Source organism: Cynocephalus volans, chromosome 8 (genome assembly GCF_027409185.1).
Source record: "Cynocephalus volans isolate mCynVol1 chromosome 8, mCynVol1.pri, whole genome shotgun sequence".
In the NCBI taxonomy this organism is placed as follows: Eukaryota; Metazoa; Chordata; class Mammalia; order Dermoptera; family Cynocephalidae; genus Cynocephalus; species Cynocephalus volans.
Genome location: NC_084467.1, coordinates 67,456,211 through 67,478,025, shown reverse-complemented (window position 1 = coordinate 67,478,025; position 21,815 = coordinate 67,456,211). Strand labels below are relative to the sequence as shown.

At 38.6% G+C, this 21,815-nt stretch overlaps 2 protein-coding genes across 14 annotated transcripts in view; both read left to right on the top strand.

Moving 5' to 3' along the window:
- USP33 (ubiquitin specific peptidase 33) overlaps positions 1-7,111 on the top strand; it is a 54,958-nt gene extending 47,847 nt beyond the window's left edge. For all 5 annotated transcript variants that reach the window (XM_063103615.1, XM_063103613.1, XM_063103612.1 and 2 more), the window contains 3 exons: positions 4,225-4,327; positions 5,464-5,532; positions 5,922-7,111. In XM_063103615.1, the coding sequence (XP_062959685.1) occupies positions 4,225-4,327; positions 5,464-5,532; positions 5,922-6,079 (330 nt within the window). In that variant the 3' untranslated portion in view covers positions 6,080-7,111. The remainder of the gene's footprint in view (positions 1-4,224; positions 4,328-5,463; positions 5,533-5,921) is intronic.
- Positions 7,112-17,632: 10,521 nt separating this feature from the next.
- ZZZ3 (zinc finger ZZ-type containing 3) overlaps positions 17,633-21,815 on the top strand; it is a 134,599-nt gene continuing 130,416 nt past the window's right edge. For 7 of the 9 annotated variants that reach the window (XR_010024187.1, XR_010024186.1, XM_063104606.1 and 4 more), the window contains exon 1: positions 17,633-17,719. The gene's annotated coding sequence lies outside the window, so the exon portion shown is untranslated. Of the gene's footprint in view, positions 17,720-17,951; positions 17,993-19,324; positions 19,361-21,815 lie in introns of those variants that run through there. The other 2 variants (XM_063104603.1, XM_063104604.1) reach the window with 2 other exon arrangements.

Here is a 21,815-nt window from a genome sequence, read left to right as displayed (position 1 = left end):
AAGCTTGAAGAGGCAAGAAGCAGAATCTCCCCTAAAGCCTCTGCAGGGAGCATGGTCCTGCTGGCACTAAAATTTTGGAGTTCTGCTCTCTAGAACTGTGAGAGAATAAATATCTTTTTCAGCCACCAAGTTTGTGGTGATTTGTTAGAGCAGCCCTCTAAAACTAATACAGTAGGTATAATCTCCTAGTTTGCAGACATAACCCTCTTTGCTTCTATTGTATAGCAGTCATTTTATTTACCCTTTATAACTGGGATCAGTCATTATAGTCATTACTGTAACCCCTCTTTGCCTATTAGTTCAGTGACATGAGAAACCCAAAATGGCTAGGGGGCTGTCTCAACTTCCATTCAAGAAAAACCACTGTTGTGTCCCCTTGGGGAATAAACCCTCCGAACTAGTAGAGGCCAAAGTTGTGGGGATGGGAAGCAAAGCTTTTGTGAGGGTGTCAGTAGGTAGTAATAGACAAGTTCTTCCACTTTACCCAATTACTAGCCTTATGTGTTCTGGTTCTGGGAAAAACCACCATATATTGGTTTCTAGTTTGGAGCACATACTACATCATGTAGGGCAGTCCCAAACCCACACGGTGTTGCCACCCAGGCACAAGAACTGAGTGTTCAGTAGGCCGGCAGCTTTTGGGTGATAGTCCATGGTAAGATCAGTGAAGCTAATGAATGTGAGCCTATTTCTTTCTTTTGTGTAAAATGAATTCTGTGGTCAGAAATAGTGTGGGATATTGTGGCAATGAATGAGACATTCAGTAAATCCAAGAATGGTGTTAATGGGAGAAATATTGAGAATTAGGAAGGTAGACCTAAAATCAGCATTAAGTTGTACGTATTTGCAAATCACATTACCAGAGGACTAATATCCAGACTGTATAAAGAACCCGTACAATTTAGTAGGTAGATAAATTTTCCAGTTAAAAAACAGGCAAAAGATTTGAATAGACATTACCCCTAAGAAGATACAGCTAATAAGCACATGAAAAAGTACACAATCTCAGTCATTAAAGAATTCTCATGAATATTGATAGAGGGGATGCAAAGTGTTTTGTGCCAAATGAGAAATAGGAAGTTTCTTGTAGGTTTGAAACTTAGCACATGACCGAGCAATCACACTTTTAGGTATTTATTCCAGAGAAATGAAAACTTACGTTCACATAACACCTGTAAACTTTTATGGCAGTATTGCTCATAATTGCCTCAAATAATTGGATGTCAGTCAGCTGACGAATGGATAAGTGTGTTATATCCATACAATGGAATACTACTCAGCAGTAAAAAGGTCATGGACTACTGATTCATGCAACAACATGAATGAATCTCAGAAACATTATGCCAAGTGAAAGATGGGTATAAAAGACCATAATATTTAATTTCATTTATATGAAATTTCTAAAAAGGAGAAAAACTGAAACTAGATGATTGGATTCAAGGAATGAGAGCAGGGGACTGATTGCAAACTGGTGCAGGGGAGCTTTTTGAGATGTTGGAAATATTCTAAACGACATTGTGGTGACAGTTGCACAAGTATGAATTTACTAAAAACCACTGAACTTTATACTTAGTGGGTGGATGATACCTTAATAAAGCTGTTTTTAAAAATGCAAGTCTATGGTTATTCCATGACACTAGGGTTTTTTGTTTGATTCCACCCACCCACCCCCATTTTTTTTTTAACAAAAGTGTTAGTATATAAATAGAAATGGAGTACAAAAATAGGTGCCCTTGGTGGACCAGAAACTACATGAAGTTTCTAAAAAATTGAAAAAGCAGGTAGTTGAAAAGCTGATCAAAGAAGTAAACCAAAGACCCCAGGAAATGACCACACTGGCTTCAAGCTTAGAAGTGGCAGATACCAATGATGACCTCAGCATTCTACCCCCTGCATTGTATCTGGCAGCAAGCATAAAGGTGTCTGCCTGGATAGGGCAGTGAATATGAACAGATGAAGTATGATTGATCCTCAGGTAGATGCATAAGGATATCGTATACTGAAAAAAATAAAGGGTTAATAGAATGGCAGAATAACTACCGCTGGAGAGCAAACTAGTGTGCTGAAAGATCTAGCAGAAGTAGTTCTAAGATGAAACACAGAGGATGAACAAATGGAAAGCAGGAGGAAAAGTTTTGACATGTTGGATAGATATAGAATCCGGTATTTTTCTGGGCTGGCCAGTTAGGCCACTTGGGAGAACGTGGTGCTAAGAATACCCAACCAAGGTTGTTCAGGTTCCTGTACCAGCCAGCCGACAAAAAAAAAAAAAAAAAAAAAAATCCAATATTTTTCTAATATGTATTTTAGAAGAGAGAATTGAGGCAAAGAACTACTTTTAGAGCAACAATTGAATGAAGTTTTCCAGAACTAGAAAAAAACATATCTTTAAATTAATGGGGTAATTGTGCTTAACTGAATTTTAAAAAGCCCCCACCTAGACACATAAAGAAGAAACTTCTAATAATCAAAGATAAAGTAAGTCCTGAAAGTATCCAAACCTTGTAATGGTATGAACTTAATGGATGTTACAATTCAGCATCTGGCAGAATCAGTCTGACATTACATTTCAGAAATCCAGTTCTCTAGGGACAAGTTGTATATCATAGAAAGTCCTAACTTTAATTCCACGCCTTGAGACAAACTTGCCTGATTTCTTTGTTAAGCATCAAGGATAGCCACAGCATTTTTCATTCCCTTTCATTTTTCTGTTGAAGGAGCTGCCTTGTGTTCCAAAAAGATCCTTGCCCTCAAAAAGTTTACATTAAATGAATAAGTTATACAGTATATTAAAAGGTCATGAGTACTATGGAAAATGAAAATATTGAACAGGAAGAGAGAGCATAAGTATTACAGTAGTGAGGGCAGGAGTCAGGTTGCAATTTTATTATATGTTTTTGTTGCTGGCCGGTACAAGGATCGAACCCTGGGTCTTGGTGTTATGAGCACTGTGCTCTAACCAACTGAGTAACTGACCAGCCCCCAGGTTGCAATTTTAAACAGGATGGTCAAGATAGGCTTCACTGAGAAGGGGACATTTAAGCAAAGACTTGAAGGAAGTCAGGAAGATAGTCATTAAGATATCTGCAAAAGGAAGGGACAGCCAGTGCAAAACCCTTGAGAGGCAGGAATATATTTTGTTGGTTCTGAGAGGTCAGTGTGACCACAAGTGAGAAATAAGAAAGTATTAGAAGATGATGTCAGATCATGGGGCCAGATCATGGAGGTACTTCTGGGCTTTTACAAGGATATTTGAACTAGGGTTTTGATTAAATTTGATTAGAGGAGTGGCATAACCTGAACTTGGTTATTTTTTTTTTTTTTTTTTTTGAACTTGGTTATTTTTGTCCATAGGTAGTATGTACCATGGAGATTTAGTTGCCCGTCATGAAATATTCTTACGAGTCTTACACACTACTACAATTAAATAAATTCCAAATGCCCTAATTTCCCGGAGGCTGTGTTGCCTATACCTTTTTTTTTTTTTTTTAACTAGTCTTTTTGTCAGTTGGATTTCTTTAGTTGGCAAGTGGTAGAATCCAGACTGGCTCACTTAAGCAAAAAAGAAATTTATTGGGACGAAAAGTTGAATAACCAGATCTCCAGAAGTTTGAGAACCAAGGTAGCCCTGGGTATCTAGCTAACAAGAATTGACTTTGGAATGATGCCATTCTAACTTCTCTGCAGATTTCCACGGAGTGCGTGGTTTGAGCCACACATCCATTTCTTAGGCCGTAGGGCTAGAGGAGGGAGTAGAACATTTTTAGGGACTGTCCCACCGCTTCTGAGAATTTGCCTATACATATATGTGTACTGCCTGTGAGATGACATGACATGCAGCACTGTAATAGCAGATTGTCTGCCAGTATGTTAAGTGAACAAAAAGTAAGTGTAGATAGTGGATATAGTATGTTTAAATAAAGTTTACACATTAGATCTTTAATAATTATATGGAGTATTTATTGTTTTGAAGACTTTGCTTTGACCATCTTATCCAATCTTTTATGTCCCTTTTATGTGTGCTTGTTAAATTTTTAAACAGAACCTTGAATTGTTTAATAATAAGTGCTACCACATATCCTAATACTAAGATAACTTAGCATCAGTGTACATCTTACTGTGGTACTACATTCTGTGTGTATGAAAAATTAGCCTTATGAGATGTGGAAAGAGAATGATTGCAAATTCTAACTATTAGGTGACTATTTCCCCCACCCCCTGTAGCTCAACAGAGCATTCCAAGAGGAGGACTCTCCAGCTACTTTTTATTGCATCAGTATGCAGTGGTTTAGAGAATGGGAAAGTTTTGTGAAGGGTAAAGATGGAGGTAAGTGGTCAACTGAAAAATCAAATTCTTTGCAAATTTTTTGTTTATTCACTTGGCAAATATTTCTTGAATATCAATATGCATTTGGAATTACACCAGTGAACAAAAGAGAAAAAAAAAATCCTTGGCTTCAGGGATCTTACGTTCTAGTTTATATTTTGGTTGTTTTTAATTTTTTTGAAAGGTATTTTATGAATTATAACATATTTGTAGCAGGAATAAAGCAACTGAACAAAACTAGTCTGTGATCTTAGTATTGAAAAATTTTAAAAAATTCTATACAGCCATAGGAAATTGCTTAAATTATCCAATACAATGAGATACTATGTAGACTTCTAAAATAATTTTGAATGACAATATTTGATAATTTAAAATAAGATGTTTTTGATATATAAAAATAGTTACAACACAGTATGCATAGTTTAGAACCTTTGTATTAAAAAAAAGCAAACATATTATGTAAAGGCAAAAAGACCACAGCGATATTAAAATAGTTTGTCTACCCGTCTGTAGTGGGCTAACAATATATTTTTTTCTTTATGCCTTTTTTTTTTTTTTTTTTTTTTTACAGCTTTTGATAATGATCATTCACTGTACTTTTGTATTCAAGTGAAAAACAAATAAGTTTCCTTAAATTAAAAAAGGATGTATTTTAAGGTTTCGTTTTATAATGTTTGTTTTTAATTTACTTTAAGTAATGACAGTCTGAAACAAATTGAGAATTATGTAATTTCCTTTTAATGGAATTATTCTTTTATAGCAGCAAAGGTACATTTTGACCTGTAATCCCCAAATGGGTAATTGAGAAATCACTTTTTTAAAGATTTTGGATGGTAGTGAGAGAGTCTCTCTCACCTTCTCTCCTGGTTCTATTTTCGGAGTAACTAAGACCCAAAAAGAAGGATGCTCAGGAGAAGACATTAAGAATTGACTATAGAGCTGGGCAGTTAGGTTAGCTGGTCCTTGTACTGCCCCTGCCCCCCAAAAGAATTTACTATAATAATTTTCCTGAAAACTAACCAATCTGATTATATAGTTAACAGCTCTCAATTATTTCAGGCACAAAATTATGCTGTTATTTGGTGCATTTCTTTGAAAAGTGTGCATTTTGCTCATTTTCTTTCCTTTCAACTTAGATCCTCCAGGACCTATTGACAACACTAAAATTGCAGTCACTAAATGTGGTAATGTGATGCTAAGGCAAGGTAAGTTTGACTAATATTTAAGCTTTTACTTGTTAGTAATTTGTCACTGTTAGGAATATATCAGCACTAGCTATATATGGTACTTTCTTACCGTGCTCAAGAATGTAATTCATATATGAACAAGGACAGATAGTGGAAAGCAGTCAGTGTTTAATTTTTATCTGATGAAGGCTTTAAAGCTGTTAGTAGGAGCTGGGAAAAATCATCTCCACCTTTTTAAGGTAGACAATATGTTGCAGCTTATAACAATATGGACTGGTAGTCTGAAGATACTACAAGTTCTTAGTTATCCCTAGAGGATTTATACTGGGGGGGTACATTATGAAAGCTTTTGCAGTATGAATATGTATAGGTTTGTAAACATTTTTTCTATATACACATAATTTTAGGAGCAGATTCTGGCCAAATTTCTGAAGAAACATGGAATTTTCTGCAGTCTATATATGGTGGAGGGCCTGAAGTTATCCTCCGACCTCCAGTTGTTCATGTTGATCCTGATATACTGCAAGCAGAAGAAAAAATTGAAGTAGAAACTCGGTCTTTGTAATATTGAAGATATAGAGAGTTCTAATGAGAAATAATTTTCACTTCCCTGACATATATACATGCAAAAACATTCCTACAAGCATGTTTATTTTCTTGATTTTTCATCTTTTATCCCATTTATTCCTTTGTACTGGGCATTATGAAAGAATATGTTAAAATGTGTAATATACTACAGGTTGGTATATTCAGTGCTAACTAACTTACCATAAGTCTTACAGTGTAATATTTTTGAAAGAGAAGGGACAATTGTGATCAATTGGTAATCAGTAGATTATCTTTGATCTTTGTATTACATGCAGATTTATAGTATCCTTTGTAGTGTTGTAAATACTTTTGCTTTGAAAACTTTTTCATTACCCTAGACTACCATAACTGACCAATCTTTTCATTTCTCCAAAAACCTAATTCAATTGTACAGTTTTGACATGGCTTCGTATACTAAAGAGCCTATTTTAAATTGAGAGTAGTAGAAAATTGTTGTCAATTTCCTAAAGCTCAGGAAACATTAGTGTGTCACTTCTTTTGCACTGCAGTAGATAAACTAGCATATTAAAATTTACAAAATGTCTTTTTTGAATGTATCAAGGATGTATTTAGTTTGAGTGGAATTTGTCAGCAGATCTTAGTAACTTATTGCCGCTTATATTATAAAATGTTAAAATTCAATTTCTATAACCCTGGATAGTATTCATTAATGGCAGTAACTTAAAAACTTAGAATTAGTTTCAGGGCACTTTCTATTTTGAGAGCATGAAGTGTGGAATGTGTCAGTGAGATTGTTGATAAAGCCGAAGCCACTTGCAAAATAATTTAAAATGCATAAAGTCTTTTTGAATAATATGGTATGCACTGCTCTTTGCTTGATTATGTAATGTTAAAAGTTTAACTATATTCCACGTACAAAAACATAACAGATTACGTTGAGGATATTGAATAGCATTCATGATGGCTTTGTTTTTGTTAGGGGCAGATGTCACTAGCTAAAGCAATATTGTTAAAATTAGCTCAATAAAAATGATTTTAAAATGTATAACTTGAAGGGTGTAAAGTTTGTTAATATTAATGCCTTGTTATTTCTTAATCAGAAGTATGCAAATAAGCCATTCAGTGTAAAGTTTTGATTTTTTTTTTTTTTGTCTTTTTCGTGACCTGCACTCAGCCAGTGAGTGCACCGGCCATTCCTATATAGGATCCGAACCCACGGCCGGAGCGTCGCCGCGCTCCCAGCGCCGCACTCTCCCGAGTGCGCCACGGGCTCAGCCCCAAAGTTTTGATTTTTAATGAAGTGATGAACTTACTAATCAATCTTTTAAGATTAGTTTGAGTTTTTATTTTCATTATAGTTTTTAGTTTTCTTCTTCCTCATAATTATACCATGATCCTCCATAAGAATTGAATGCTATTATTGATCTGTCTCTGAATCACCAGAATTTAGTGTAATGCTTGGCACTTAGTAGTTAATTAAAAAAAGCTTTATTTTTAATAGTGCTTGCCATTTATCAAATACTTATGATGTTTCAGTTACTCTACTGAAGTGCTTTTCTTACATGTAATCCTCATAACAACCCTATGACTGAGGTTAAGTAGCTTGCTCATCATCATACATCAAAGAAGTGCAGCTCAACTCAGTGTGACTTCATACCAATGCTCTTACTCACTATGAATAAGAATTCATTTCCCAGTGAATTTTTTTGAAAGTGGTTATGGTATCTGTTACTTTCATTAATAGAAACATCTGTTATTGGGATATATAATAATGTAAAGAATACTGGTCACTAAGAGCTTATAATATAATTGTCAAAATATTTAATATGGTAAGTAAAGGGATAGCAGTACCACAGACTCTTAGCAGTACCATAGACTCTCATGTAAACCATAGACTCTTAGCTAAAGGTTGGCCTGTAAATGGTTTCTCTGAGGATGATTTTCTTAGAAATACTTAAGCTGAGAAATAGGAAAATTGCAGTCAAAGGACAGTGAGAGCCTACATGTGTCAAAGAATTCACTGATTTATAACATGAAGGTAATTAGTTTTTTGGTCCTAGAGTCAAATTCAAATTCTAGAAGCTATTTCACCTTCCAGCATGATTTGGAACAATATTTAAAGTTCTCTAATTTCCAGTTTTCTTCATTTGTTAAATGAGAATGTTGTAGTTTGGGTTTTCCAGGAAGCAGACACCAAGATGTTAGGATTGCATATGATTTGTTGGGGAGCAACATAGGTGGAAAAAAATGAGAGGAAGCAGGATTGAGCAGAAGCAGTTACCAGAGTGATGCAGACCCGATAAAGTCTCTGCCAGCCTCATAAGGATATTGGAAGCTTTGGTTATCCATTGGATGGGTCCTATGTTGGGTGGACATGGCTAGACCCTTGTACTATCACTAGACCTTGTTCTGTCACTAACTAATGGCTACCTGCAAGAGAGAGTGTACTCAGCTTGACCCTGGAGTAGGTAACAGCTAGAGGCTGCCAGCCAACCACATTCCTCTCAACTGGGCAGCAAGTGCTTCCTTGAAGAGGGGTCTGAACAACAAATCTCTGTGTCTGCCACACTCAGTCATAGGATTATGATAATTATTTGTATGTCATATATAATGTACTTAACATAATTGGTACTCTATGATGTAATCCCTTATTTGCTTTCTCTTCTTTAAAATTTGTAACTTCTAAAGACACGTTATCTAAGAGCCTTGCCAAAAATATTTAATCTAAATCTAATGAGGGGGGTAAATCAAGATAATTTTTAAAAAGGCACATTAGACAAACACAGTTTTCCTGGACTTGTAAAAAAAATAGTGTTATGACAGGCAAAAAAAGCGTAGATGAAAATTAAGAGAACATGACAACTAAATGCAATGTGTGATCCTCGACTGGATCCTGGATTGGAGGAAATTATAAGGAACAATATTGGAACAGTTGGGGAAATTTCAATGTAGAATGCATATTAGTTAATAATATTATATCAATGTTAAGTTTCTTGAGTGTGATAGCTAGTAATATAGGAGAATGACCTTGTTAGGAAATATATGCTGAAATGCTAAAGTTTTTAGGGTTAAAGTCATTCTAAATACACACACATACATAGGAAGCAAATGTGGCAAAATGCTAATTGATGAATCTAGGTGAGTAGTGTAGGGGTTTATTTTATTCTTGGAACTTTTCTGTAGCTTTGAAAATTTTCAAAATAAGACGTTGGGTGTCCCCCCCCCCCCGCAAAAAAATAATACTTTTACTGTCCCCCTACAATTTTTTTTAAAAAGTTTCTTCATTGAGCCTAACAATAATGTCATTGCTCTGAAAGGTGGTGATTTGCCTAAGATTACACATACAGGCTAATTACGTAGAAGCAAAACGAACTTTTAAAATAGCATATATGGCTGCCAGTTAGCTCAGTTGGTTAGAGCATGGTGCTGATAGCACCAATGTCCAGAGTTTGATCTCTGTACTGACCAGCTGCCAAAAGCAAAACAACAAAAAAATAGTATATATAGCTATTATAATACTCATTTATCCTATCACTAAGCTACTTCCAGTTTTAAAATGCAATTTAAGGCCTGGCTGGTTAGCTCAGTTGATTAGAATGTGATGTATTAACACCAAGGTCAGGGGTTTGGATCCCTATACCTCCCAGCAGCCCCCCACCCCCAATCAAGTATCAGTGCTCCATGCAATAGAGCTGCTCAAACTTTCCCTCTTTGTTACCCCCTTTCCCTGTCATCAGATTTGCTAAATTCTCCTTTACTGGGAGGGAGAAGATTAGAGAAACGAATATTCATTCTCTAGACCAATCTGCCTCACCTGTTCCTTCACTTTCATTTACAAGTTTCTGACTTGATTGTTCTATACTCTTTGCTTCCACTTTAGTATTCACCCTCTTTTTAAATCTACTGTCTGGCTTCTCCTATTGTCACCCTTATATGGTTTATAAACAATCATTGCTGTTTTCATAACAAACTTTTGGAATATTATGTGTTGTTAATTATATCAGAAAGAGATAATTTCCTTGTGTTTTGAAGCTACTCCCCTGACTCGAAGGTGATTGGTTTGAATATACTTGTACTATTTTGAAGATTGGGGGTAAGGAGTGGTAGTAGGTAAGAAACCAATTTCTCTAGGGAAAAATGGACTATCTAAACCTATTTTAGTAACAACACAGTCACTATTAACCAAGTACTAATACTGAGTTCTCATCAAATGTCAGCCACCAGGCTGAACATGTTACAGATTAATGTGCCCAAGTACATAACAACTATTAAGTGTCAGAATTCAAACCCAGATGTGTCAGACTCCAAAACCTACAATTCTCTCAGAAGTCACAAGTAAACTTCCAATTAGAAAATCTAGTTACTAACTTTCCCAGTGACAACTATATCCTGAAACTTCCCCATTTAAATTTGCATGATGATGCTGCATTTAATTTCCCCCCTACTTATCTGCCTACTCCCGTGTCTCCTTTTTACCTCTCTCATTCTGGATGTTGAATTCTAAAGCTCTGTCACTCTACCTTTATACATTCATATTGTTTTATTTAGAGAGCCCATTCACTCCCTTGGTTTCAATTATCACGTCTTTAAAATGATTCTCAAGTATATTTCACTAGCTTTAATGTCTCTTCTAAATTCTAGTCCCAAATTTCTAACTTTGCTGGGTACATCTACTCATATGTCAGTCACCTAAAACTCAACAATTTGAAAAGCAATATGAATAGCCCATAGGAGTATGGGCTCCAGAGCCAGTGTGTCAGATACTTCTTGCTACAGCAATGCTGTGTAAAACAGAAACCTGTGGTATACGAGAACATTATTTTACACATCTGTGGAGTTTAGCTAATCAGACTTTGGCTGATCTCAGTTGGGCTTACTCATGCATCTGCAGTCAGTTGTGGGTTGGCAAGGAGATATGCTGACCTTTGCTAGGCTTATTCATTTGTTTAGGGTTTGGCTAATCTAGGATGACTTCCCTCTGCTGAGATGACTGGAGCAAAACGGCTGTTTCTTGTATCCTTAGGCAGGATTACCCAGGCATGTTCTCTTGGTCATGGCAGAGGAACAAGTAATTTTCAAGCCAATGCATATGTCATATATGCTAACATTTCACTGGCCAAAAAGCAAGTTATATGGCCTAACTCAGAATCAAGGATCAGGGAAATAGATTCTACTTTTAATAAGAGGAACTGCAGAGTCACATGGCAAAAGGTATGGATACAAGGAATTGTGAACAATTAAGGTCACTAAGGCAATCTGTCTACTATAGTCAGATTGTTTGTATTTGAATACTGGCTCTGCCCCTTACTAGCTGTATGGCGTTGGCAAATTCTCTGGTCTCAGTTACCTTATCTTCAAAATGATTATCTACTACTTTGGATTATTGTGAAACTAAATGCTTTAATAGCTACAAAGTGCATAGTAAATGTACAGTATCCCTGTCCCTAATTTTTGGTGCAAATAACATGCCCTGAGAGTTGCACAGTCTTATGCTAATGCTTTTTCACGTGTCATTAGTGGCAGAAAGTGCAGGACCCTAGTTCATTCCCCTATATGGCTCTAAATGCTGAGTAGATGATGACCTTGGTGATTCATGTCTGAAGTGTGTAAGTTTGGCAAAATTATGAAGGCATTATTATGTTAGCAAATTTTCAGGTGTAGATTTATCAGACAAGCTCTTTGGGTTTAAGGTTCCATTCTCTTTGTCTCTCACCCATGTGAAATTCTGCTACAGACCTGTGGATACTAGACTGTGAGACTGTTCATGAATATGGCAGCAGGTGCAGTTCTCCAACATTAAATCATGATGCTACTCAGATTGAAGACTATCTTTTGTAGCATAAAAAAGCGCCTCAAATTTTAACTGGCTTAAGATAATGATTTATTATTTTTCACAATTCTGTGGGTTGTCTGGATGGTTTTTCTATTCCATGTGGTGTTGGCCAGGGTCACTCGTGAAGCTGCATTGGTCTGTACTGGAAAATCTAAGAACACCTCTCTCACATGACTGGGGCTTTGGCGTGGCTGTTGGCTGAGGTGCCACATTTATCTTTAAGTCCTCTCCTTCCACAGGATCTCACCTACCAGGGCTTCTCTACGTGGCTTCTCTCTCTAGCAAGATAGCCTTCCTTACTGTGTGGCAGCTTGGTTCCAAGAGGGTGAAAGAAAATGCTGCAGTTCTCTTAAGGATTAGGACTAGAATTGGCACAGTGTCATTTCTGTCATATTCTATGGGGAGGGAACTACAGGAGGGCATGAATACCAGGAGGCATTGTTCATCGGGAGCCATCAATGTCACAGTCTACCAATTTGACCAGCCTGGTGAAACAACAGGGAGGAAGAAGGAGTGCCACACATTATCTGGTTCAGGTGCTGAGAGCTTAATCTTTGCATTGTAAAGTTATCAGTCAACGTTTCAACTAATAGTTTTATCTGCTGATGATTATTGCCTGAATCAATTATTTCATTATAGGTTGCAAAATGATGATTTAATTCTGGCATTTCTTGGACTTTATGCTTTTTGTGATTTTAGTTAATATTTCTTAATCCATCTTCTGGTGGTTTCTTGGACTTTTTGTGATTTTAGTTAATATTTCTTATAATTCTGTTGTTTCTTTTAAGGGACATTTTTGAAAGATTTCCCCTCCTGTAAATGAATTATGGGAGAAGAAAGGAGAGTTGTTCTGAATCTGTGATGTTTGAAACCAATACTAGCTCAGCACTCCTGGGGTTAGTTGAGACCCCAAAGACTCATATCTATGGACTGCATCAAGTAAATGAATGAAGGAGGGACATGAAGAATGTAAAATTCATTCATTCCTCTAAATAGGAATATTTCTTAAATCCTTTCTTGTACTACGACTGTAAGAATTACCTATGCTGTGTTGTTCACCTCCTCCAAGCTTACAGAATTGCTTTCAGTCTAGATTGAGAGATGCTGTAATACAGTCTTAAAAAACTAGTTGTTGGATTTACTAGAAAAATGCTGTTGAGGATATTCACATGATTTTGTCATGAGAAACCATGGGAAAAATTTATCTTTGGTCTCAGTACTGGGAATAGTAATGCCTCCTCCGAGTCTATTTTTCTTTTGCTCTAATTTTCCCACTTTAATTATTTTGAATTCTACTTTACCTATTATACTGATTGTTTTTGGAAAGCCACTTAAGTCTTTTTAGAAATAAGCAACGTATAATTTTTTGTTTTTTTGCATTTTGTTTTCCGGTGGCTGGCCAAGGTATAATTTTTCAAAATGTGCCAAATATAATGGCCTTTTTGGTGATGTACAACAATGTCTTCCCCGCTAGACAGTGAGCGCCAAAAGGTTTTGTCTTGTTCACTCCCAATGCTTAACATAGTGTGACAAAAAATAGATGTCCAGTAAATTTGTCTAATAAATTAATGTTGAGGACTCCCTTTTTCAAATTTCCTCCCCCCTGGTCTTTGGGGTATCACTCTATGTAATTTTACTTTTTTGGCCCATTTCTGCTGTATGGTTTTCACTTTCCTTGACTCCAAAAATGTGTTTCTTAGGGTTTTGTTCTTGATTTTCAGCTCTTCTCACTCTTTGCTCTCCCTGTGTAACCAAATCTAAACCTAAGGTTCCAGTTACTATCTGTATGCTGAGGAATCACAAATCTGTACTTCCAGCTCAGACCTAGAGACTGCTTCCTAGACATATATTCAACTGACTCTTGGGAAACTTCATTTGGATGTACTAGTTACCTTAAACTCAGTATACCCTATGAAACATATCATTTTCACCCCTAAATCTGCTCCTACATTAGTATTTCCTGTGGTCATTAATGAAATCTCCATCTCCTGGCCACTCAAGCCAAGAATACTAAACTCTCCTTTTACTTACCCACAGATTCAATCAACTACCCAAGTTATAGAGATTCAGACACATATTTGGACACAATGGCACTCATGAAACCAATCATAATAGTATGAAAGTGTCCCCAAAAAGAAAAATGGTGACTATCTTGGGTTTTTTTGTTTGTTTTTTTGGCAACTGGCCAGTGTGGGGATCCAAACCCCTAATCTTGGTGTTACCAGAACCTTGCTCTCCCAAGTGAGTGAACTGGCTAGCCCCTCTTGGGGTTTTTGAAGAATGTTTAATTACATAGAAAAAACCCTATGATTTAATGAAATAAATTAGATACATTATTTCATATCAGATTTTATATATATCCATAGAAAAAATACTGGTTTCTTTCTGGTAATGAGAATTAGTAGAAGTAAGTAGTAGTAAGTTCCTTCCCGTGTAGGGGGCTTTGCATCAACTCTTCTCTTTCTGTGGAATGTTTTTCTTACCCTCTTTGCCTAATACCTAAATGCTTTCACACTTCAGGTCTCACTCAGCCTGGATGTTACTTCTTTTGAAGTGCTTTAGAACATGTATTTTTTGGCAGATGGACAGATTCTTATAGTGACCTGCACTTTTAATTCATGGTACTTATCAGTTTGAATTTATGTATTTATGTGACTATTTCTTGAATGTCATCCTTCCTCCCTAGACTGTAGGCTCTGTCAGAGAAGAGCCTATGCTTGCTGTGTTCATCACTGTATCTCCAGCACCTTGTACAGTACACGGCATATTTTTTGAAAGAATGAATGAATGAATTACATCAATGATTTTCAAAGCATGTTCTGAGGCAGTGCCTTATGTACCATGGTAAGGGACTGAGGGAAATGTCAGCTGGTCGCTCACTCTGAGGTCCTCATTTAATTGGTTCAAATACTGGATTCTGACATGAGACTGTGTTTGTAAAGGGATGCCAGTGCTTCAGAAAATATTGTAGAAACTCCTGAATTGTTGATCTTGAAGTCTCTTCCATCTTCAGTATTTTGTGATCCTAGATGAAAATAAAAGGCTGTACAGGAATATAATTAGGGAGTAGCATCTACCAGAAAGGTTGGCAGTATTTTTCTATTCAGCTGATCAACAAGACTGCTCTTTCCCACCCTTAGAATTGAGGCTCTCAGGGACTCATCTCTTTCCACTCAGCTAGGATCTACCCCGAGGCCCACAGTTTTCTCTCCTTGGCTACTCTCTTTACTATCGATGAACTAGTCCTTTCCCTTCTCCCTATAGGGCTAACTTCAAAGACCCTACAGTCCAGCCACTTAGGGTTACTTGTAGTATTCTCCCACTCCCACAGTCATTCATGCAGTTCCTTCAGCTGAGAATGAACTTTTTTTCCTCTTATTAGCAAAGTCATGCTGTAACTCAAATGCTAACCTTTGTAAAGAGCCTTTCCCAGGCTCTCCTCCACTCCCACAATACTTTATATTTATGTATCTATACATCTAAATAAACTTCTGCAACTCAAACTCAAGCAAGTTACTTTTAACCTGATTTCTCAACAGAGAAGTGTGAATAGTATTGTAGGTTGTATTTCCCAGGAAGCAGACTCTTACATGATTAGTGTGCAGGAGATTTATTAGGGAATGTTCTTGGGATAATCACTTGTGTGAGAGAAACAGCAGAACTGGCCAGAGGGAGAAGCTGAACTGTGATGAAGTCTCAATGGAATGCCTCAGCTGATCCTGTAAGGTATTCTGCAGGAGATGGGATGATCTATCTGAATTGTCGAAAGTTGAGGTGAGAGGGCTAGGCTTTTTATTAATGTTTTGATCAGTTGTTGTATGTGGCCTCGCTGGGAACATTATGACATTGTGTGACACTGGCTTTCTAGAAAGGAGGCTGATGGCTGGCTTTGGGCAACAGTCCTGGCAGTATATAGTTATTCATTCCTGAATGGGGATCTTAAAAGTACATCTCAGTGCCCACTACAAACAGTATCTATCTCATAGGCTTGTTGCAAGCCTAAAATAGGGTAATATACAAAAAATTACACAGCATATTGCCCATTATATAGGTCTCAAGAAGCCAGTGTTATGGTTATTATAAGTAGAATTTGGCTCTGTAAGTATTTGGAGGAAGGTGGGGAAACCTTGTGTTTATTTCTGTATCTCTACTCCTAGTATAGGGCCTGCCTCCAAGTAGGTTCAATAAAAGGCTTGTCGATGTGTTAGTCAAAAATGTCTATCACCCCTTTTCTTGAAGCAGATGTTACTTTGAACTGAACTCGAAATGTAAATACAAAACCCCATTTCAACTGTTTAATTACTTTTATTAGCAATATAAAAGAAGATACATGTATCCACTTGCCTGAAAAAAAAAAAAGTTCCAAAGAAAAGGAAAACAAACGCAATGAAGCAATACTTCACAATTGTAGAAGAGCCCTAGTTATACCACTGGATTTGATTTTTATTTTTTTTTGACCGGTAAGGGGATCGCAACCCTCGGCAAGGTGTGGCCTGCACCACGCTCAGCCAGTGAGCACAACGGCCATCCCTATCGGTGCTACCAGCGCCCCACTCTCCCAAGTGAGCCACGGGGTCGGCCCAAGGATTTGATATTTTTGGAACATAATGTTATAGACAGGGAAGGAGGTTTAGCTTAGCTTTTCCACAGTTCATAAATGGTGAAGCTGTTATGGTACTATCAACCTAAAGTAAGTGCTTATCTCCATTAATATGTGTTGGGCTTTATTTTTCTGCATGCTTAACATACCTGCTAGATATGTTTTCATAGAAAATTTACTGAGCATTACTTTGTACCAGACACAGTTCTGGGGATATAACAATGAACAAAAACTACTAAGTCCTTGACTTTAGAGACATTACATTCTTTTTCTCTTTTGGTGGCTGGCCTGTACTGAGACCCGAACCCGTTACCTTGGTGATACCGGCACCACGCTTTACAGGCCAGCCTAAGATTATATTCTTGGTGGCGAGTGTTCTGATGAATAGGTGTGGAAGTGATAAATGTTATGAAGAAATAAAGGCAGGTCAGGAGAGTAAAAGCACTGGTGCAGGTGTGCTCTATTGAATAGTGGTCTGAGCAGCCCTTTGATGTCGACTTCTGAGAAGGGACCCGAAATACATATCGAACATGGACGAGTTGAGAGAAACCTGGGGGAAGCGTTCTGGACAGAACAGCCAGCGCAAAGAGCGTGCGTGCTGTAGTAACAGCCGCAAAGCCAGAGAGGCGAGCGAGGGGGCAATGCGGCTGGAGACGAGGTGGGCAGGAGCATCTACAGTACAATGCATATACCTGTACGGATATTTTCCTAGCCTGAGGCCACAGTGCTAAAGGAACCAGGGTTTACAAATCTCTCAGTAGACCTCAAAGGATGAAGCGGATTTCCAACAGCGGAGCTACGGGTGCGCCTTTCCTCCATGGGTAAGGCCATCTTAGACTGTCGCAGGAGATGGACTGGGTCTTGCTCTCAGACGACCAACCCTCGCCCAGGGGCTGGGGCGGGCCGTGGGGGCGGGCATCGGCTGCCCCCGGCCCGCAGGCCCTGCACGGGCCGCGGTTACCAGCAGGCGGTGTAGTGAGCGCGCCTGCAGCGGCTGCCGCCCGCCAGTCCCGACGAGGAGAAAGGAGGGGACCGGAAGGAGCCGCTGGTGCTGCGGGAAGTGGCAGGAGCGGGAGGCGGGGACCCACCTGGAAGCGCCGCGGCGCCGCTGTTGAGCTTACTGCGGCGGCGGCCACCCGAGCAAGTGCCGTGGCGGGGGCGGAGAGCGGCCACGGCAGCGGCACCTCCCCGAGTGGCCCGTGGCTTCCGGCCTCGCGCGAAAGGTGAGCAGGCGCTCGGGGCACGTGGTGGGGGCCAGATGCGGGGGAGGGAGAATGAGGGGGGGAGAGTACGGGGGGGATGAAACGATCGGCTCCGGGACACGGGTTTGGAGCCAACTACCGGGAGGGGGGTGGGCTGAAGGCGACGGCGGCGACCGCTAAGCCCCCACGTGGGGCGGGGGTGCGCGCGCACGTGTGCGCGGGCGAAAGGGGGGCGGGGAGGGCTCTCGAGAGGACGACGGGCGCGCGCTCGTTCTGTAGCAGCCCACGTGACAGGTACGCAGAAAATCCGTTTCCACGTGACAGACGGGGAGGCTGGGCTGAGGCAGAGGGATGCACTGTCTGTGTAGTGTAACTGTGGCCATCGGGGGCTTAGGATTGTTTGCTACTTTTCTTCTCCACTGGGGGAGTGGGAGGAGACATACAAGGCGGAAAAGATTCCCTACCTCTTCTGTTTTACACGTTCTCCCGTCCCTTAATGAAGCACTTTTTAAGGTCCCAAATAACCGATTTTTCTGTACCGCCATGTTGGTTCTAGAGGAAGCTCGCGAGATGCTAGTGGGTTTCCATCGCGAGATCTTTCGATTCTCGCGGGACCTCGTTGGCTGAGCAGTTTGTCCTGGACGGTGGAGCCTTGGGTTCCGGGGGTCTGGGACCCACAACTCTTTCTACAGGCAAGTCGTTAGGGAGGGGCCGGGGGCGAGTGCCTCTTGGTGTCGGGAGACGTGCTGTGTCGGCTTTCCCTAATCTTGAAGAGAATGTAGTGACCCCACGGAGGTGACACGGTCCTCCTCCCCACCCCCCTGCGGGCGCTCGGCCACCTGCAGAAGTGTACGCACCCCTCAGCTCGGGGCACTTCTCCCCAGCGCAGTGATAGTTCCACCCCCGTCCCAGCCACTGGAAGTTCGGAGCCGTGCTCGCGCAGACGGGATGATTCCATTGGATACCGTTCCTCTAGCTTCAAAACGTTCTTGTCAGTTTTTCCTCTTGTTGCCGTTTTCTGAAGTATTCCAGACCTGTTAACTATTCGCTTTTTCTGCTACAGTACCTTTCTCCAGACGCTTAAAAGAGAACGCCTTCCATCTCTCATCTCTGGGTGTCACTTACTGCCATTTGTTTGGTCATTGATAACTTCCTGACTTTGTATTTACTGTAACTTTTGGCAGTATTTGCAGGGTCTCATGTCTCTGACAGTACCTGAGGTCGGAATAAAATCGTTCTTTTAATCATTTTGTGCTTGCCTATTAACTCATAATTATCGGTAGGATTTTAATCACTCACTACTCTGTTACTGAGGTTGCCAGCATTGATGTTTAGAGATGGTTATTTTACGTTACATATTTAGAGTAATAGTGGATTGTTTTAGATCAAATTTTTATTTATTTATTTTTATTTTTATTTTTATTTTTTGTCTTTTTCGTGACCGGATAGATCAAATTTTTAATTGAAAGCAAAATTCATAAATTTGGTATCAGTTTGAGCTCATTTTTTTTCTTAAATGAGTTCGAAATCAAATTAATTTTCCTCCAATTCTCTAATGTTTTCTCTTAAGTGAATTTACGGTATCCCTTTTTTTGTATTCTTTAGCGATGTTTGGATTTTGTTTGGTATTCGGACTGGGAAGTTAATTACCAGACTAACCAGGTAACTGAGTAATTCATTCATAGTTTTTTTTGGGGGGGTGTGAGGGGGGGACTAGCCGGTTCGGGGATCCGAATCCTTGACTTTGGTGTTACCTGTTACCAACACTGGGCTCTAACGAACTGAGTAACCGGCCAGCCTACAATTGATTTTTATTTGCTTTTTTTTAAAAAAACTACACTCTGGGCCGAGCCCGTGGCGCACTTGGTAGAGTGCTGCGCTGGGAGCGCAGCAACGCTCCCGCCGCGGGTTCGGATCCTATATAAGAATGACTGGTGCACTCACTGGCTGAGTGCCGGTCACGAAAAAACGACAAAAAAAAAAAAAAACAAAAAAACAACTACACTCTGCACTTCATACAGAGAAGTACTTGTATGTAAAGTAAAACGTTGCCTGTTGTATTCTTCTAGCGAGTTCTCTTCCTCTGTTTTAAATTTCTGCCCATAAGTAACTGCTCTTTGTGGTTGCTGTGTATTATTCCAGATATCATTTTCTTTGTTTTAGTGTTTTTTTTTAAACAAAGGAGAGGAGGTGGAGGGGTGTTGTTTTAGCAATCAGTAAAAAATATTCTGCACAGTTAAATTTTTCTTCAATGATATAGGCCTATTGTTAGGACTCATGTATGCATACGGCTTAGATTAAAAAGCAAATTTGTACAGATTTTTTTGGTGGTATAATCTGTGAAAATATCTTGAGTGATAGCATTTTTGCAGTAGAAGTGATTTAGTGTGCTGGTAACTTTGCACAAAAAGTCCATATAAAACAAGATTTAAAGAAATTAATGTTTTGTCACTTGAGTTTTATATTTTTATGTTTGATATTTATGTTATATATTTACCTTTTGTATATTTATATATTATATTACTTATGTATTCTCCACTGTAACACAAGTATGTCTGTAAGGGTTTTCTAGAAGTTTTAAACGTTTATCAGCTCAACTAAAGTAATACTTCTGACCATTCAATTTAGTGAACTCAACTAGAGAGCAGTAGATATATCAGTAGATAATACAAACGTACTTAAATTAAAAGTTGCTAAGCAGCTGTCATATTGACTGTTGTTTCTTGTATCCCCCCCACGAGTAGTATTATTTATCAAAACTGTCACCTGAAAAAAGTGTCCACTCTTTGTGCAGTGTGATTTTTTTCTTGTAATATGCAGGTAGGGATGGTGAAGAATGGAAGTAAGTGTTGAGAGGTGCGATGTGGGAAAGAGGAAAAAGAGACCTGGAAGTGTGTATAGGTTGATACTGAAATGGAATTGGAGAAGTTGCAGAGAAAAGAGGGGAATGTAGTAGGTTGTGAGTGAGGCAAGAGCCATGGTCCAAGAATAGGCAGGCTCATAGTGGTTGGAGTTGACCAATTTGGAATCAATATTTGAGGCAATTGTCTCCTCTTAAGTAATTGTTTTAGGCATTTCTGCAGTCCACCCCCAAAATTGCTAGATATCAAAGTCAGCAACTTAAGTTGATATTCAACTGACACTTTGTGAATTCTTTACTTAGGTAAAGCTTTCCTGTTAAATAACATTTAAGTACGTTTTATTATTTTAGAAGTAAGAAATTGTGAAAATGTCAATGGGTTTGAAGGTCACAGTTTTACAGTAGCCTTTGCAAGGGTATCTACAAACTTAAAACTTTTGTTTTATAAACTTTTTTTAGTGGTGGGTCTTGGGAGTTACTAGTCTTTTACAGACACTAAATTATTTGAGGTTTTTGGTAGAGGCTGACCAGTTATCTCAGCTGCTTAGAGTGGGGTGCTCAATGGGTTTGATCTCTGTATTGGCCAGCCACAAAAAAGAAATACACTGAGAAAATCCAAGGAAGAGGAGAAATGTATTTTACATGGTTCAAGTTTGCTTGAGTAAAACTTAACCAAGAAGTTTTATTTTCCCTTTTCTCAATTATTACTGTCGTGGAAATGATGAGAGCTAATGAGCTTCAGTGATTAGAAGAAATTAGTTAATAGAGATAATATTATACTGATTTATCCTCACTTGGATTTTTTTTCTTAAGGACTAACACTATGTTAATTTCCATAGACCTGTAACTTTGTAAGCTATATAGGGTGCAATACCTATGTTACATATTAACTGTATCAAGAGTATACATTTTATTTCTTTCTTCTTTTTGAATCAGTGTCTAAGAAAGATTACCATAAATTACTTGCCCAGAAATATCAGTGAAGTTACATTGCAGGTGCTTTAAAAGAACTAATTTCGTGTGAAATTCAGTTTGGAGTTATCTACAAGGAATAGTTGCTGAAAGACTGATTTTTATAGCAGTGACTAATGTAGATATGGCATATATTGTTGTGTAGACTTCTGTAGTTAATAACTCTGATAACCACTGTAATTGTACACTAAAAAGCACTACCAGTAAATATTTCCCAATGTCCTAAGTTTTGACTTCTAAAACCATGGAAGTATGGACTTGGCTGTTTTGTTTGAACCTGTCCTT